Source organism: Mobula hypostoma, chromosome 19, assembly GCF_963921235.1.
Source record: "Mobula hypostoma chromosome 19, sMobHyp1.1, whole genome shotgun sequence".
NCBI lineage: Eukaryota > Metazoa > Chordata > Chondrichthyes > Myliobatiformes > Myliobatidae > Mobula > Mobula hypostoma.
Genome location: NC_086115.1, coordinates 48,699,370 through 48,719,742, shown reverse-complemented (window position 1 = coordinate 48,719,742; position 20,373 = coordinate 48,699,370). Strand labels below are relative to the sequence as shown.

Sequence of the window (20,373 nt, the reverse complement as noted above, 5' to 3'; positions counted from 1 at the left end):
GAGGTAACAGGACTGTAGGAGGCTCCAGAGGGTTGTAGACTCAGTCAGCTCAAGCTTCCCTACCATTGAAGACAACTTCAAAAGTTGGTGGCTCATGAAGGCAGCATCCATCATTAAGGGCCCTCACTGGATGGGAACATGCCATCTTCTCATTACTACCATTAGGGAGGAGGTACAGGAGCCTGATGACCCAAACTCAGTGTTTTAGGAACAGCCTCTTCCCCTTTGCCACCAGACTTCTGAATGGTTCATGAATTCATGAACCTCGCTGTTCTTCTTTTGCACTGTTTATTTAATTTTTCATTTTCATCATACCTTTTAATAATTTGTCATGCTTGTACTGTACTGATGCAACAAAACAACAAATTTCTTGACTACTGCCAATGACAATTAACCTGATTCTGATTCTGACATTATTTAGCCTTGAAGCTCACAAGTCGTGCAGGAGCAATTACACATCGGCAAAAAAATGGCTTTCTACTTTTGGGAGGGAATGAAATGTAACCTTGGTATGTAGCACCTGCAGCCAGATTTTATAGTTCCTGGCGTTGCAAAATAGCTGAAGAAACGAAGGAAGAGAATTAAGGTTTTCATTCAGCCCTGTGAATATGCTTTTGGCAGAGACAAAGGCAAGGAGGGGCAGTTCTGTTGCACAGCACATAAAAGTATGTAGAAGAGTTAGAAGAGTTAGGACAGAATCAGGATATTATTGCTGCTCATTTCCCCTGTCCATAAGACCATAAGACAAAGGAGCAGAAGTAGGCCGTTCGGCCCATCGAGTCTGCTCCGCCATTTTATCATGAGCTGATCCATTCTCCTATTTAGTCCCACTCCCCTGCCTTCTCACCATAACCTTTGATGCCCTGGCTACTCAGATACCTATCAATCTCTGCCTTAAATACACCCAACTGTCCCTTCTTATCTAGCTCTTATCAATAAAACCTTCTTTCCCTTTTTCCCATGTAGTTCACTAGTGTTCTCATAAAAAAATACATTTATACTCTGTTTCAGCGACTCTTCAGGGTAATAAATCCTGGTTCTTTCTAAATTAAGAAATTCCTTCAAAAACACTTTTTAATATTTTGGGTATCATTTGTTTTGATGGTTCAATATATCTGAAGATAAGTTTTGTTCCTCCCTGCAAATACAATCATTGTGTCCACGCAACTCAAATCTTTCATAAGTTTAGGTTACTACTCAGCCTCTCTATTCAAGAGAAAAGAAACTCAGCCTGTTTGCTGTTTCTTCTTTCTAGGTTAAGCTCAATTTTCTGCCTCTGATCTTATGAACCTATTTATTTGTATTTATTCCATGTCTTTGTATTCATTTAATAATATGGCAACTGGAGTTGAATGCAGTAATTATGGCTCAATACAAGTTTAACTTTATTTCTCAACTTTCCAATTTATATGTCTTAAAATGAGTTCTTGCACTTGGTTTGCTTTTTTATAGCCTTATTAACCTGCTTCAATATTTTTAATGATTATACATTTGGTACCACAAAATCCTTCTGTTTCACTACCGTGTCTCTTATTCTCAAGTAATAGGAACTTTTGCTTATACCTCACACTTACTTCTGGTGAGGTTCATTTGTCAAGAGTAAGAATGATTTACTTGTCATTTTTCAGTTGTTCCCCTTCCTCCACCAATTTAGTGCACTCCACAAACTTTAAAGATCAATCTGCCACTTTGAACGGTCCATGAAACCACGAACACTGCCTCATTATTCCTTAATTTCCACTATTTATTTTATAATTTATCTTTTTTTTTTGTTTTGCGTTGAACTGCCACTGCAAAACAACATCTTCCACATCATATGAATCAGCAAAAATAAACATCATTCCGATTTTATTCTTCATCCCTGCTTTGGTTTCCATCAGGAAGATAGCTAATTGTCCATTTTTATCCTTGTTTCCTGGCTTTAACCTTAAGTCCTGCACTGGTTCTCTTATGCATATTCAATAAAAGATTTTTCCAACCACTAGTGTAGAGCTGAGCTGACTACAGATCCCTGGCAGTGCTCTAATGGAGAGATTATGCTATATTGACCAGCCTGTTATACTTTTCATAGGACCTGGCATCCATTTATTGTGGCCTCCATATCTGTAAAGCCCCCCAGTCCATAGTACAGAGATCTCAATTTTACTCTGCTTTCACTTTTAAGGAAGTTAATTGTACACCCTCCCTGAACAGTATGTCAATAACTTTTCCTCAACTGCTAAGTGGCTCATGTGCGATTTATTGTTTGATGTTCCACAGAATAGTCTAACTTCTAACTAATAGTCTAATGACATTTAAGGCAATGGTGAACAATTTACTGACTAAACTATACTGTTGGTAAAAGTGGACTGCTGATCATAAGCTAGCAGGTCATATATTTCCCAAATGGCAACAAAACAAGAAGATTATGTAAACTTCCAAGGCATCCAGAGAGGTCAAATTTTTGTTTGGACTCATTGAATTTGTGTTTAGAGGCTATATTCTAATGTCTGCCAAGCTGATTATATACATATATAACTCCCCTTGTTCTTCTTTCTAACATAAAAATAAGATTATCCTCTTTAGTAACACTTAACAAAATCATTGAGCAGTTGTGTAGGAACATTAACAACAAAGCAAGTCCAAAGAAACATGAAGCAAAACAAATACAACATACTCCTTCAATTGTCAGAAACTGAAGAAAGTTGTAAACTCGGTCAGATCCATCACAGGCATCCAGGACATCTTTCAGTAGTAATGCTTCAAAGAGATGGCATCCATCATTCAGGATCCCCATCACCCAGGACACACCCTCCTCTCATTGCTACTGGCAGAAAGGAGGTACTGAAGCCTGAAGGCACACACTCAATGATTCAGGAACAGCTTCTTTCCCTCTGCCATTAGGTTTCCAAATGGATATTGAACCCATGAACACCACCTCACTATTGTTGTTTTTCCTCTTTTAATGTAATTAATTTAACTATATATTTATTTTTTCTGTAATTTACAGTGTTTTAAATTATTATTACGTATTGCAATATACTGCTGCTGTTTAACAACAAATTTCAGAACATATGCTAATGATGTTAAACCTTATTCTGATTCATATGACTCAATGGGTTGTATTGAACAACTCTGAGGACCTTAAGGCAGGCAGATTTTTTTCGCGGGAGCAGGGGGGAGGAGAAAGCAGGTATAGGTTTTGAGCCACAAACACGAGAAAATCTCTAGATGCTGGAAATCCAAAGCAATACACAAACAAATGCTGTAGGAACTCAGCAGGCCAGGCAGCATCGATAGAAAAGAGTAAAGAATAGACATTTCAGGCTAAGACCCTTCAAGAAGTTTTCGAGTGAAGATTTGAGCTGGTAGTCTTAAGGCTCACCTTGTTTTTCTTTTCCCAAATCTACCATGCAGATATTAATAAGTCAAAAAATTTTGTACAATGACTCCTTGTCAGAAGAACAATGAATAAAATCAAATGACAGTATTTATTCTACTCCCTTCTTCTATTCGTCATTTACTTGGGAAAAGTTGTTTTGTTTAAATACTTTGCTGCATGCTTACCTTATCCACAAAGTTGCCAATTTCTATCAATCTTTGTTTAGTCTTTTCCAAATCCTTTCCATGTTTCTGAAACTGAATATGTGGAAGACACTGATAGTTAAGTTTATACTGCTTTACAAATTTTGTTATATCTACCTAGTCAGGAAAATTGACCGGCTAAACAAGTCAGTGAGTAATATAGCTGCAAAATGCTGACATTAATAAAAGTGATTTATTTTATTTCAAAATTTCTGATTATTGACTTATCACTGAACTGGAGGTCCATGATCATGACTGTTCTTGGAAATTTTTCTACAGAAGTGGTTTGCCATTGCCTTCTTTGAGCAGTGTCTTTACAAGACGGGTGACCCCTAGCCATTATCAATACTCCAGAGATTGTCTACCTGGCGTCAGTGGTTACATAAGCAGGACTTGTGACATGCACCAGCTGCTCATACGACCATCCATGGCTTCACGTAACCCTGATCGTGGGGCTAAGCAGGTGCTACACTTTGCCTACAGGTGACCTGAGGGAAGTAGCGCCTTACACAGTCTTCGGTACAGGCATACCTCCACTTTGCCACCCTATGGTAATATTTCATAGAGAAAAAGGAGCTAGCTTAGATATCCTTATCAACATTATTGGACATGTTTTGTCTCAACATTCGGATAATTATGACAATTAGCTGTGTGTGAATTGGCTACTGTGTTTCCTAAATTGCACAATACGTGATTTGGCTGCAAAGAAATGAAAAGCCCCTCAGACTTACAAGATGTTGTATAAATGCAAGCTTGTTTTTGTTTTTGTAAAAATCACTCTGATGCTTACTGCAAGTTAAAAGTCACTGCCATATATGATTGCATATGCAGTTTTGTAACTAATAAATCGTATTAAGAAATGCGGCATTTTCTGGTAACTAATTGTACACTGCAAACTGGTCCAACCACAATATTGTGGTTTGCACTGACTGGTCTTAAGCTATGGGAAATAGAGAAATAAACAAGAATTTAATCACAGCATATGATGTGATTTTACATGCGTAATCACAGCATTTTTTTGTTGGAAATATCAGATTTAGAGGCGGGAAGAGTCAGTGAGTCATAGAGAAGTACCGCATAGAAACAGGCCCTTTGGCCCATCTAATCCATGCTGGAACTATTTAAACTGCCTACTGCCATCAACTTGCACCATACCCCTACTATCCATGTACCTATCCAAACTTCTCTTAGAGCTTGAAACTGAGCTCACATGCACTTGTGGTGGCAGCTCATCCCACACTCTCACAACCCTCTGACTACAGACCCTCACCTTCCCCATCTTCCAGTCTTAACCCATGACCTCTGGTTGTAGTCCCGCCTTACCTCAGTGGAAAATGCCTGCTTGCCTTTACCCTATCTACAACCCTCATAATTTTGTATACCTCTATCAAATCTCCCCTCTATCTTCTGCATTCCAAGGAATAAAGTGCTAGCCTATTCTATCTTTCCTTTAAACTCAGGTCCTCCAGACCCAGCAATATCCCCGTAACAGAGGAAGAGGGAGTGGAGGTAATTTCAGTTTGGGTGTAAATGGAAAACAGGTACCTTTCAGTTGGCTGCCTAATTTAGATCCTGTTCCATTCACTTTTCGTGAACTCCAATGGTGTGAACACCACTAGTTTATAGTGGTGAAAGTATAGAATTGAATTGCACAAAAAAAATGCATTTGAGGCCAGTTTTGTTTGCAAACTGGATAAATACTTTGTCACACGTTTGACAGCTGTGTATGAAAGATATTGAAGAATATGATAGGTCTGTTGGATTCTGACCAGTCCTAATTCCATTATATTCCATCAGGAATTATTACTCATGTATTTGAGATAAAATTTTACATCTTAACTGATTTTGACCTGTAACTTTAAAAAAAATCATAAAAGGATGGCAATTGCTACACCTAATAGTTATAATGCATAGTGCCTCAGTAATACATAAAATCATCATGGGAAAATTTACTGGCTAATGAAGAATAACAAATAGTCTTACCCCACAAATAGACCAAATAGATGGAAAAGAAAACGTGACCATTAATTTACTGAAAACATCCTTTCAAAATCCACTCATGAAAAATATTTCCAGTCTTATCAATCGATAAACAAAACACAATGAGATTCTGCAAAAGCAGTGGTGGTTCTCCAGTTACTCTGGTGCTCAACAATAAAACAGAAACTCCAATTAATTGAAGAAATAAAGGTCTGATGCATTCTGAACTGAAAATTTGTTCAATATCCTACCTCTCGATTGTCTGCTACTATAATCAGTTCCACATATTTAGTGGTCTTCAAAATATCCCTCTTGTGCTGCAAAACAAGGTACAAATAATAAGCTACTATTTTCTAAAAGCTCTCAAATTCCATTTATTTTTTAAAAAAATATTATAATAAAATACATTGGAAAAGGGATATCACAGAACTCAAAAGAGGCTCTCTGTGAGGTTGAAGTACCAACGTCTAAAAGAACTGTTGCATCCATGTAACCTATGTAATTAGAATAGATAATCATATTTAAATCATTTGTGTTTTGATGAGGTAACATGATGTTTGTTCAAGAAATTGAGTGAGCAAAAAGCTCTTGTTAGCAACAGAACATTCAGCTTAATATCAGTTTGGAAATCCTAGAACAATAAACAAGGACAGAATTTTTTTTGACAAAGTTGGTGACAGCAAAATGCAGTTGATATTTTATATGAGCTTCAGAAGGTTTAAATAAAATATAATATTATAGGATGTCATCAAAATCAAAGGCTATGTTAGAAGAATGGACAGAAGAGTGGAAAAGGAACAGGACGCACAACATAGCATGTTTTTCCAACTGGTGGGAAATGTACAGAAATGTTCCCTAGGGATTGGTCAAGAATTGAACTCGCAACATACAGGGCACAATTTTCAAATTTGTAGTTGACATCAAATTCAGTGAACTGTGCAGATTACACTAGTGGGCTATGAGAGATACTCACTCCCTCCACTACCAGTATTCTATGACTGCAATGTGTATCATTTATAAAACGTATCACAGCAACTTTGATAGCACATCCAAAATCTACAGCCACAAGCACCTGAAACAGGGGTTCCCAACGTTATTCATGCCACAACAAGGGGCACAGGAATAGCATTATCTGTATTTTTTCCAAATATGCAACATTCAAACTTGGAAAAAATACATTAAAAAGGCCAATCCATCTATTCTCACTAAGTTGTCTGCCTGACCTAGTCCTATTTGGTTGTAGTTAGCCCATAACCCCTTAAACCAGGGGTTCCCGACCATTTTTATGCCATGGACCAAATATCATTAAGCAAAGGGTCCTTGGACCACAGGGTGGGAACCTGTGCCCTAACCTTCTTTATCTGTGTACCTGCCTAAATGTCTTTTATACATTGCAATTGTACCCACTTCTACAGATTCCTCTGGCAGCTTGTCCCATGTACTCACCACCTTCTGACAGTAAAAGTTACCCCGTGTCCCTTTTAAATCTTTACCCTCTCACCTTAAGCCTATGGCTTCTAGTCTTAGGTTCCCATAAGATTGTGACCATCATCGTACCTATACCCCTTGTGATTTTATAAAGTCCCCCCTCAGCCTCCTGTACTCCAGGGAAAAATGTCCCAATCTCTACAGCCTCTCCTTATAACTAAAGCCCTCCAGTCTTGTTAACATCCTCATGAATCTTTTCTCGACCCTTTGCAGCTTAGTAACATGTAACAAGATGGCAGAATGGCATACGACAATCCAAGTGTGATCACATCAATGACTAGAACAATTGTAAGTTTGGCATTGCAGTTCCTGCACTCCAGTGGCAAAGATGCCAAATGCCTCCTTCACTATCTGCCTATGTCTCTATTTTCAGGGAGATGTGTACCTGTATCACGAGGTTTCTCTGTTCTGCTATGCTCTCCAGTGTACTGAACAGAGTAAACAACACAGTTCTTATCTGCATAATTTCCGATTTTTTTTGTAATCTCTATGAGCCAATGACTTGTTTTGTATATTGTCCCATCAGAAGATAAAGCTGATAAGAATAAATGCAATAATGTCCTTGATAAATGCTCACTTTTGTAACAGAACCTGATTAACGAGTGTATTCTGGAGCCAATTTCCCCATGGCAAAGTTAAAATGTTCAGTAATAACCAATCAGATGCCGGTTTCAAGGCCTTCTCTGCAGGCTAAAAGTATAATAACATGTATTAAAATGTTAAATACATTACTTGGATAAAATGTTCCAATTTAAATGTCTAGATTGCTTAAGAGATGTTCGTAATCTTTGAAATCCAATACAGTTGGATTCTGCTGCCTAATTACTTTTCAATGTAGACAGTGGATCAGATTACTTGTATTGTGTATAAATCAATCATGGCTTCACAATCATGCCAAAGATTTCATAAGGTAACAAATGAGCAGCTGGCAATCTTACATGATGTAAAAAATCACAATTGGTATTGCTTCTTAACTGCTACATAAGCTTATAAAATAGTGTAAAAATACTTGGAGGATTCTTCATACTATTCCCATTACACTGACAAGCTCCAAATCATTGTGGGAACTTGTCTACAGTTATTTAGAAACGAGCTACATGTGAAAGGCATGATTTAAAACCCTGCCATTCATCAGCCAGTAGCAAATGATAGTGTTTGTACTTCTCAGTCAGAAGCTTATAGGTTCAAGTTTCAGCCCCGGTCTTAAAGCGTGTAATCCCTGTCTGGACGTTAGTCCAGTTTTGAGGCCCCGTCTTTCATATGAAAAGCCAAAATGAAGACCTATCTGCTTATTCAAGTTAAAGCTGTCCTTGCCTATTGGTAATCTGATAAAATTCTGTATTTTTCATCAATATCATCTAACCAATATGCCACTCAAATAAAATTCTGTACAATTTTAATTTCAAATCAATAATGACTACAGTTTAAATGTGGTTAAAAGTATTTGGAGGACATGATGAACATCATAAAAATCCAACTTTTTTATTTCTGTGGTTTATGATTTATGTGGCAAACATTTTGACATTTAATACTTGTAAAATATATGCTGAGTATTGCTGATGATGCTGCACAATGAGCACATGCAGTCTTTTGTAATTCAAAGGCCCTTTCACAGTCTTTCATCATTACAAGAGATTCTGCAGATGCTGGAAATCTAGAGCAACGCACATAAAAGGAAGTCAGCATCCATGGAGAGGAATGAACAGTTGGCATTTTGGTCTAAGATCCTTCATTGGGACTGGAAAGGAAGGGTGAAGAAGTCTGAACTCATTTGGGTTTGGGTCAGTGGTAGAGGCAGGAGGGAGTCCAGTACTCCACGGTCTTTAGTTTGCATCATCATATCTGAAGATAAACCTTCATCTCAAGCGCAATATTTAAAGTAATAGTCATAGTTATAGTCATAGTCATACTTTATTGATCCCAGGGGGAAATTGGTTAAATGCAATAGCAAATCATTTTATTTTACGTAACACACATAAGACGCTGGAGGAATTCAGCAAGTTAGGCAGCATCTGTAGAAAAGAGTAAGCAGTCGACGTTTTGGGTCGAGACTCTTCATCTGAACTGGAGAAGGGCCTCGGCCTGAAACACTGACAGGTAACTCTTTTCCATAGGTGCTGCCTGACCTGGTGAGTGCCTCCAGCATTTTGGGTGCGTTGCTCCAATTTCCGGCATCTGCAGATTTTCTCATGTTTATATTTTACTTTATTTATTCCTGTAACTTCGAGTGATTCTTGACTTTGTGAAATTTTTATGTTTTAACTGTGAATGATATCATGAAGAAATGGTTAATGAGAAACTGCAGAATTGCATTTTTAATATTTTCCTTATAATGCTGAACAATGAACTCATGACACTGTACGACCTGCCAGGCACAACATGTTCTCCTTGTCTTAGAAACAGTCTCCACTGCCTGCTGACCTAAACAGCAGTGAACCCCAGATCTTCCAAAATATTGTATTTTATTAACTGAAAGAAAGTTTTTGTATGAAAAGCAAAACACTGAACTCCAACCTCTCTATAATTCTTATATTTGAAGATGGACTATTGCTAAGGCTCAGCGCCAGCATAAACAAACATTTAAATTAGATCTGCTTGAAATATGTCAAGTTACTGATAGCTGATTCAGTGGAAAATAATTCTATTAGGAAGTTCTTCTTACAAAGCTTCTTAAAACATCATTGATACTTGGCCACACATTGTATGTATGTCATATTCTGTTCCCTAAACAAATATAATTAACCTACCCTTGTGGAAGATCTCTGCAAGGACTCAACAATGCTGTCCACAGTGGTATCTGAAGTTCTGTAGTTATGTCCACAGGTACCCACAATGCCCTGAAGATTTTCTGCTCGGTAGATCAAGTGTGTATTATTGGTAGCACCTTCAATGGGTTCTAATATATAAGTTTTATTTTCGAATGATACAAATCCCCTGTTAAAGAAAACACAAGTTTTGTCAGAAGAAACAGCTCCTAATCTTACAACATAAAACTTTCATGCTTAAAATTAAAGACTTGATACTGTTACACCATCTTGTTTGTCTAGCCCTATAACTTCATCATGTAAAATCTAGTGTTCTGATTCTGAATTCGTATGCATTTTTCTAACCAATGGCCATTGTGCTTTCCTTGAGGTAAACCCCGTACTTGGGAATTCTCTGAACTTGTGCATCTTCAGCGCTTCTTGCTCCAGCATTTATGCATTTATTTTTGCAAGTCTTTTGTTCAACTGCTATATTCTTTTTTGGTTTGGGCATCTGATTTTGCCTGTTTGAAGCAACTAGCAGACATCTTCTCTACAATAAAGAAACTATATGTTGTCATTATTTAATGTAGTAGTAGAGGAGTTGGGTGGCGGAGTGGAGATACGTCTCTACCAAAGGAGATGCAAGGTGCTCCCTCCCTCTGCTAGCCTGCAGGTCACCCATGGGCAAAATGTAGCACATGCTCACCCAGCAGAGTCACTCACATGAAGCCATGGGAGGAGGTGATGGATGGTCATATGAGCAGCTGGTGCATATCACAAGTCCTACCACTTCTGCAGGACAATTTGCCAAGAACAAACATGGTCAAAGACCATGATCATCCATGGCATACAACACAGCACATAATGATGATGATGAGTATAGGAGTCTTTGGGGAAATCTGAACAGTTCATTAAGCTCTGCATTAGCAAGTGATTAAAAAAGATTTTTAAAAGAATTACTAAGAATTATTAAATGCCAAAGAAATTATTGGGTGATAAGAATAATTTCTTTTACTGGTCTGGACATGAACTGAGGAGATTTCAGTTGGATTTTAGCTTTATTATTAATCTGGTTTTAAAAAAAGAGTTCAGTACTTAATTTGTTAAATGGCAGCTGAAATGTTTGCTGCAGCACTTTTTAATTTTGGAGCAATTTATTCTTAGTGAGAACCTAATTAAATTCAATAAATCTTCACGTTTCAGGAAACCATAAAGCATAAAAGAGATTTTTTTTTCCAACTATTTAAGAGCTTCAACTGATTTGATGCAAAGCACCACGGTCAGCAGTGCACAAAGTGCCAACGTAAACTGTCTGCTTGTACTTCATATGCCAGTATTTTACTGTACTGATCGCAAGTTAACATTGGTTCAAATTTCACATCTCTATGAAACCCTGCTTTGATTTCTCCACCAACATGACCCCACAGAGAGATGTCCCTTGCATTGCGAAGCAGCCGAATGACTTTTGTTTCTGTTCACTGATCTTATGAACCTAGTGTGAGTTAAACAATGAGACCCATCTGCAAGATTGTTTTGTTGAGCAATACGTTATTACAGTGACAGAAAAGCAATGAAGATAGTCTGAAAGAGTCTAGCTGCAGGAACATTCCTTAAACTTCGCTTTCATTGAATGTTTTTGTCATTAGGGAGCCATGTTAAATTGATATATTCTCTTTTTAAATTTTATGCTTTTCTCTGTCACCTTTGAAAGTTACCACTGTCATGCTACCATGCACACCTAATGGAATCACTCTAACAACCGGGAAGCTTAGCCTTACAAGAGCACTTAATCCTTGGTATGCATAATGGATTGCTACCACTGATTTGCATCATGTACTGTTTCATAAGACCATAAGATATAGGACCAGAAATAGGCCATTTGGCCCATCAAGTCTGTTCTGCCATCACATCATGGCTGATCCATTTCCCTCTCAACCCCAGTCTCCTGCATTCTCCCCGTATCCCTTGTTGCCCTGACTAATCAAGAATTTTGTCAACCCCTGTCTTAAGTATACCCCAATGACTTGGCCTCCACAGCCACCAATGGCAACGAATTCCACAGATTCACCACTCTCTGGCTAAAGAAATTCCTCACCTCCATTATAAAAGGACACCCCTCTATTCTGAGGCTGTGTCCTCTGGTTTCAGACTCCCTCACTACAGGAAATATCCTCTCTACATCCACTCTATCAAGGCCTTTCAACATTCGATAGGCTTTAATGAAGTCACCCCTCATTCTTTTGAATTCTATTGAGTAGAAGTCAGAGCCATCAAACACTCCTTATATGACAATCCTGTCAGTCACAGAATCATTTTCTTCAGCCTTCTTTGAGTCCTCTCCAATGTCAGCACATCCTTTCTTAGTTTCAACTCCTTAAGGCTGGCAGGACCTAAAACGTTTGAGGAGAAACACCAAAACATGTATAAATGTAAATCTAATGGAAGCGCCGGCTGACGTTTCTCCGTATGTTCATTGTATAATGGACACCAGTAGCAGGCATCCTTTATTGATGATGTTTCATTGTGGCGCTGTCACTTTTCATCCGCTCGCTGCTGTATCTGGGAGGGTAGGGAAAAGCAAACAGTAGACCTTCTACAGACATTTCACTCAGGAAATGGGCAATGCAAGTTTCGAACCAAACTGATAGCTCATTATTTTTTCTCTACTCTCCCCAAACTGTCTCTGTCAAGTGACCTCGAAAAGAAATGACAAAGAAATAAACACACGGCTGGTGTCTGTGGAACAAACCATCAAGACCTTCGGCTCATTCCTGTCTTAGTGTCTCCTCTCTCTCTCATTCAGCCTTTAGGATTTTGAAGGATGGGCTGGTAATTGAAAGGAGCAAAGAAATACACTATATTTATGAAAGAACTTACACTGTGAAAAGTCATATTTCTCACTGTGACCTTCCCTACAGAGACTGACACTGAAGTTGTATGTTAACACAAAAAGAAATTGTTGGCCATATACTGCAGTTTTAAAGTGGAACCATCCATCTTCATACATTACATTCATCCTTCAGTGATGAAATAATTAAAAAGAAAATGAAATCAAATTCAAAATAGCAATACAGAGTTTCCCTTAATGCAAAGTCTTCCTGTAGGCCTCCAACACATTTCTGTTCTTTTCCTTTATCTACTCTACGAAAAAATCCATTTTTTCATCAGTGAGTGACACGGCTAAAGTGATTGCTTGCACTGAGGCAACCTTCCTAATTCAGTCAAGATATAGTTTCATCAATCACATTGCTCCATTCTTCACCCTACCAGCTTGGGAATGATACTTTTTACTGGATTCAATGAAATCCATATACTACCTCAATTCTTTAGGTTTACCGCTTCCAAAGGGCAGCTCACAGCAGATCCCACTCATCGGTTCCAATTGCACTGCCTCAGGTCTGGTGGCTTTCTCCGGAGGGTATCACCCATTACTCGCACCCAAGCTGAAATGTCACAGGTTGCTCCCAAATCAACAGCCTCCAATAATTACATCTGGTGGGTGTTCATTTCACAAAATTGACCATAAGTGGCAGCGGGTACATTGTGTTTAATGGCTTCTGTGAATCTGATTATGTCTCTGCATGACTTACTTACCCACTTTCAGGGACATTTAACGTCCTCTTTAATACGTAGTTTTCAAAGCACATTGTACACACTCTTTTCAAATCACACAAACTGCTCTCTACAAAACTTGCACCAACTAAGTAACCTGGGCTGTACCTTCTGTTCCGCTTGACTGCAGGCACTTCCTGTTCCTGACTATCCAATGCTTCCGGCCTTGAACACCTGAGTGTCTTGTTTCTCATCAAATAGCTTCCAGTAGCTCACACAGACTCCACAAATCACCTGATTTCTAATGAGTGAGTTCTCAAAATCTTTGAAATGTCACTACTTGCTAAAAATCTTAATTCTGTGAAGAAAACAAGACAGGACGCTCCCTACTCCTACTTGTCAATAAAGGGCAGGTAATGATCAACTGATTTATTTCTAAGCGAGTTTTTTATTTATTTATTGAGATACAGTGCAGAACAGGCCCTTCCGGCACTTTGAGCCACGCTGCCCAGCGACCATCGATTTAACCGCAGCCTAAACACGGGACAATTTACAATGATTAACTAACCTACCAGCTGGTATGCTTTTGGATTGTAGGGAGGAAACCAGAACACCAGGAGGAAATCTACGCGGTTAGAGGGAGAACCTACAAGCTTCTTACAGGCAGCAGCGGGAACTTGCGATATATTTGCAATGCATCCAATTCAATCTCCAAGCTCTCAGATGAAGGTTTTGTGTGTGCCTCATGGCCAACGTGATACAATACCACCTTGAAATTCACCTCTGCAGGTTTACCTACCACTCTGAGTTCAATAAAGAACATAAACCCCTCCCTCTCTTTTCTCTTTTGTCTTCACTCTTTAGTTTCTTGCTTGTAAAATGTAGCTCCTTTGAAATCATGATCTTCTCCATCTTATAATATCTGAAACAATCACTCAGTTTGTTATCTCTCCACCTACATTCATCTGTCATTTCCATTGGGAGGGTTAACTCCTTTTCTTTCGTATTTGGATCAGGCAAGGTGGCATCTAATTGCTATCCTTTCAACAATCAGCATTTTTGTCAAGATGGATCAATATATTTGCTGTCTAAGATATCAGAAGATAACTAGCAAATTATATTAACAAATCAAGCTACCTTTTATCAATGAGGAATAGAAAATTATGAGCCACTTGGACAAAAGTGACAGAGGAAGATTGTTCCCTGTTGTGAAAGCTGAGCGCTAGAGGTGGAGAGTGGAAAATTAAGAGATTAAAAATTAAGGGTGACAAAGAGAAAAACTTTTTGACACAGCTTGTAAGCAGAATCTGGAACGTAGAGCCTGCATGTGTGGTGGTGGTGGAGGAGGCAGGTTCTACTGCGACCTTCAGAAGGGCTGTGGATACATAGATGGTGATGAAAATTTGCAAGGGAGTGAAGAAATGGCCAGGTGGTGGAACCAGGGAGCTGCTCTATTAGAAAGCTATCGATGCAATGGGTCGAATGCAATTCTTCTGAGCTTGTGCTTCTCCCAGCATTTTTTGTTGTAATCCTTGTCTTGTAATCTTGCCCACAATAAAACTTGCTTGCAAGCCCTTCCCACGCTACCTCACATCTTCCCCATAACATCCCTTATTATTGGAATACAAGTCAGCAACCCTGCACCTGACCAAGTTTGCTATTTTGTCTGAGGTTGTAGGAATGAGGGTTGTCAAGGAAAATATATGATATAGTCTAAATGGACTTTAGCTAAACTTTTGACATGGTTGTACATGGCAGCCTAGTCAAAAATGCAAAAGCCCATGGGATCCAATGAAGTGTTTGCAAGCTAGATTTGAAATTGGCTCAGTGGTTGTAAGTAAAAGGTAATACGTAATGGATTTGAAAAGTTGTTTGCAAAAGAGTCCCACCAGCTTCAGTGTTTGATCCTTTTCTAGTTAGTGCTCATATTAATAATTAAAACTCAAAAATGTTGGGGAGATGATGAGAAAATTGCAAACTTCATAACAATTGGCTGCATGATTGACTGCGAGGGAACATCCAACTGAGAGAATTTTGAAAGGTGTGGAAGAACTACATGAGTTTAAAGTTTAACTCCAGAAGGGGTTGAATAAGGTAGTTCATATGGGCAAGTATTGTGCTTTTTTTTGTTAGTCACACAAGGTTCAACATTTCAGTTTATTTATCACATGTACATTGAAACATACAATACGTGAAATGCATCATTTGTGTTAACAACCAACACACCTGAGGATGCGCTATAGGCAGCTGGAAGTGTCTGCCAACACAGCCTGTCCACAATGCTCGGCAGAACAACACAGAACACAACAATCAACAAAACGACAACAGCAAAACAAACCCTGTTCCTCCCTCCCACCAACCCGCATACACAGTCCTCTAATCCCAAGACAGTCTAGAACTCCACCAGACCACAGATTCCTCACAGTAGACAGCTCCTGAGAGGCTGCAAAGGAGTTTACAGAGGACGATGCAAAGACTGGGAAATGTGCACAAAAAGGAACTATTTTATAGGCTAGGATTGTTTACCTTCAGAATAAAAAGAGATTTAATTTAGGCATATGACAGTATGAAAGTAATTTGATACAGTAGACAGGGTAAGCAGGGTAAAAAGGCATAAATTTATTTTGGAAAGCCTTTAACAATGTCCCACATGGACGGTTGATCAAGAAGATTCAGTTGCTTGGCATTCAGGATGAGGTAATACACTTGATTTGACATTGGCTTTGCGGGAGAAGCCAGACAGTGGCTGAAGATGGTTGCCTCTCCGACTGGAGGCCTGTGATTAGTGCTGGGCCAGTTGTTGTTTATCATCAGTACTTTCTTTCCTTCTTTTTAAATCTTTTTATTAATTTTCAACATTATAAACTCAATAACAAAGTTGGTACAAAGAGATTGAAATAATCTTAATCAGCATATACAGTCATCAGTATTAATGATATGGATGATAGTGTGGCAAAAGTGACCAGTAAATTTGAGGATCACACCAAGACTGGGGGCATACTGGTCAGTGAGGAAGGCTAACAAAGCTTGCAGCAAAATCAGGATCAGCTGGAAAACGGCAGATGGAATTTAATGCAGACGGAATTTAATGCAGACAAATGTGAGGTGTTGCAATTTGGGAGGACAAACCAGGGTTGGATTTGCACAGTGAACAGTAGGACACGGAAGAGTGCGGTAGAACAGAGGGATCTGAAAATACAGATCCATAATTCCTTGTAAGTGCCTCCACAGGTAGATGAGTTTGTAAAGAGAGCTTTCGGCAAAATTGGTCTTCATACATCACAGTACTGAGTACAGATGGCGGGATGTTATGTTAAGTTGTATAAGACATTACTACTACTACTATTACTACTACGTCGACTCAGGCCTAGGGGGCCGGCGTCAGGCACGATGACAGACTCTCCACTTCTCCCTCTCCCTCATCAGTGTGTTCAGTTCATCTACATTAGCCGCGCCACTGTCTTCTAGGATCATGTTGACCATAGTCTTGGGAGGGTGCCCAGAGTTCATCTTCCCATGCTTGGGCTCCCATATGATGACTAGGCTGGCAGGTAGCTCGGGGTGGCGCAGACAGTGCCCTGCTAGTTGCAGTCTTCTCACCTCGATTTTAGTGGTGAGCATCGGTAGGTCATCACAGAGTTCGACGTTCGTCATGTGCTGTTGCCAACTCATGTCAAGAGCCATCCGGAGCATTCGTGTATAGCAACCATCTAGAGACTTTCACATAGTCTTGGTGAGTGTCCACATTTTGCATTCGTACGTGAGAATAGACTCTATGACTGCTATGAAAATCCTCTTTTTAAGCCTTCTGGTCAGGTTCGACTTCCAGATTTCCTTCATGTCATTCATAGCCCTCAACGCCAACGCCTTCTGTATCTTTACGGTCTTGAGAGTACCTTCATTGCAGTTAAAGTCCAACTTTATTGCACCCAGTTTCCACTTTTGTCAGTAGCTGCTGTGCTTCCTCCATCTGGTCAGAGAGCAGGACTATGTCACCAACAAAATCGAGATCTGTGAGCGTAACTGGTCTGACCCTTTTGGTTCATCCTGGTTTTATGTAAAACCAAGCTTGTCATGATCTTTGGTAGTTTGAGGTAGAGTACAAGACATTGGTGAGGCCTAATTTTGAGCATTGTGTGCAGTTTTGGTCCCCTAACTACAGCAGAGATATCAATAAGATTGAAACAGTACAGCAAAAATTTACAAGAATTTTGACTGGGACTTGAGGACCTGAATTATAGGGAACGGTTGAATAGGTTAGGCCCTTATTCCCTAGAGCATAGGAGACTGAGGGGAGATTTGATAGAGGTGTACAAAATTATGAGAGGCTTACAACTGGGCTTTTTCCACTGAGGTTGGATGAGACTAGAACTAGAGATTATAGATTGGGGGTGAAGATGAAATATTTAAGGGGAACATGAAGGAGAATTCTTCACTCAAAGGGTAGTGAGTGTGTGAAACGAACTGCCGGTGGAAGTGATGGATATGGGTTCGATTTCAGTATTTAAGAAAAATTTAGATCAGTACTTGGATGGGAAGGGTATGGAGGGCTATGGCTCAGATATAGGTCAATGGAACTAGGAAGAATAACAGTTCAGCATGGACTGGATAGCCTGAATGGTCTGCCTCTGTCCTGAAGTGCTCTATGACCCTATGAATTTAAGATTAAAATCTGTAAATAAATTTCCTTCAGCAGAGGGGTGAAAGACAGGGGCATATATTTGAAGTTACTATTAGAAGAAATAGAGGGGAGATGAAAGAAACTTCTCCCACCCAGTGGGTGTTTTGAGTCTGAAAGTCAATGCCTGAAAAGGTGGAAGAAACACCAGCCTCAGTCACATTTAAACTACTTGGGATGTGTACCTGAGGTGCTGCCACCTACAGGGCAATGGATCAAATGCTGGAGAAAGGGATTCAGCTGGGCAGATTTCATTCATTCATTTATTTATCACATGTATGTTGAAACGTACAGTGAAATGCATCATTTGGATTAACAACCAACACAACCTAAGGATGTGGTGGGTGTCAACACACATTCCGGCGCTGACATAGCATCCCTACAATGTTCAGCAAAAACCACAAGTGGCAACAGCAACAGAGCATGAGCAAAACAATAACTACAGCAAAAGAAGCCCCTTTCTGCCCTCCTACCCACTCACACACACAGACAGTCCTCTAACCCCAGGATAAGCTATACCGGGCCTCCACCCTCCAGTGGACTGACAGACTCACAATCATTGGGCCTTTGACTTCCCCAGTAGATTCGTAGACCCAGGGCTTCAGCCATTAGGCCTCAGCTTCTGGACTAACCAACTTCAGTCACCTTTGGGCTTCAATAGCCAGTATCAACCCCAGGAGTCACCAATGACAGGACCCTGAACTCCCCACAGGACTCACCTAGGAGGTCACTGGACCTCATGCCTTCTGCCATCATGCACCCCTGCCCTCGGGACCCGCTGTCCTGGGCTGACTTGCCGACCTGAGGGCCACCAGCCCCCGTCCTCGCTGGTCTTCGTCCACAGCACTTGCAGACCTGATGTCTGTCCATGGATATCCTTCATCACATGTCCACATCACTGGCTTTCAAATGCGGAATGTGGACCGTTGGCCTAGGCTCTACCCCGACCTCTAACCGCCTGACATCCCTGTTCCTAAACCCTAACCTGACCCCTAACTGCCTGACATCCCTGTTCCTAAACCCTAACCTGATCTCTAACTGCCTGACATCCCTGTTCCTAAACCCTAGCCTGACCCCTAACTCGCCTCGTTGTCTTCAAAACCATCCCTACAAGTAACAAACAACTATGTCTGAGCCATGATCTCCATGGCCACCACAGCTCAGCACCATTTTGACCAGGCTCCACTGACAAGGACATGGTCGGCTGCTTAGCCTCCTGTGCTAAAATGTTGCTATGATTCTGTAAAGTAGTTGTTACACATGGCACAAATTAAAGGGAAACATCATGTGCAGAAAAACTGCCAACCCCGATCCAAGAAATGGGAACGATGAAAAAATGTGGACATTTCCTCTCTGATTAAGACAGAAAATGTTGGAAGTATTCGACAGTTTAATCTTACTCCTTATTTGGGAACTGGTAAAAGTCCGACTATAAAGTGACTCTGATGTAAGGATTCAAATGTTTTGAATATTTTTGGTTGAGTCGTCAATGCTGATGATGTCATCAAAGGGTGTGTCTTTTCTTGAAGGAGATCACACTTTCATCTGTTAAATTCAGTAAGACAATCGTTTGTTACAAAGTCTAAAATTTAATGCTCAGCTAGGTTGCTATGTTCATTTTCCAAAGTGATGAGGAAAGGAGGGATTTCAAACCTTTAAATTTTGTTAATTATGAATGAAACATTGCTTCACATACTTGATGTAAAATAGTGGGACAAATCTTCATTTTCTTCAATCTTCAAAATGGATCTTATTTTTTTTCTTTTATGGAAAGCCTTGGTTTTATTTCTTTTGCACCAGAAAATCTTGAGATTTTGCAGCAGAGGGAAGGTTATTTGGCCAATCATGTCCCTGCTGGTAAAGGAATTTTGTAGTCTAGGCACATTTTCCTGAAGAAGGGTCTCAGCCTGAAACGTCGACTGTTTATTACTTTCCATAGATGCTGCTTGACCTGCTGAGCTCCTCCCGCACTTTGTGTGTGTTGCTTTGTATTTCCACCATCTGCAGCATTTCTTGTGTGTGTATTTTAAATTTTCCAGCTTTTGGTCCATTGTCCCCATTTAACAGCATTCCACCTCTAGCAACATTTTAGGCAGTGAATTCCACCCCCCTCACCAATTTTTGGATGAAATATACCTCAATATTCCTCAAATCCTTTAACTTTCAGTTAATTCCACAGGTTTTTGACCATGTTAGTGTCTTCACAATTTTATGCCTCGTTAAACTGGGCCCCCAGCTCCTGTTCCAAAGAAAACTAACCCCAGCATAGTCAAATCTTGTCAAGTTGACAACTCCTATCATGATTCACCAGCATCTGCTCAGGTGAAAAAGGATCTAATGCCTTCCCAGTGTAAGTGACAAATA

General features: G+C 39.7%; 1 protein-coding gene across 1 annotated transcript in view; it reads right to left on the bottom strand.

The window, feature by feature from the left end:
- LOC134359017 (disintegrin and metalloproteinase domain-containing protein 12-like) overlaps positions 1-20,373 on the bottom strand; it is a 397,127-nt gene that overhangs the window by 113,223 nt on the left and 263,531 nt on the right. Inside the window, exons 6-8 of the mRNA XM_063071825.1 lie at positions 9,780-9,966; positions 5,796-5,861; positions 3,547-3,618 (exon numbers count right to left, since the gene is read on the bottom strand). Coding sequence (XP_062927895.1) covers positions 3,547-3,618; positions 5,796-5,861; positions 9,780-9,966 — 325 coding nt within the window. The remainder of the gene's footprint in view (positions 1-3,546; positions 3,619-5,795; positions 5,862-9,779; positions 9,967-20,373) is intronic.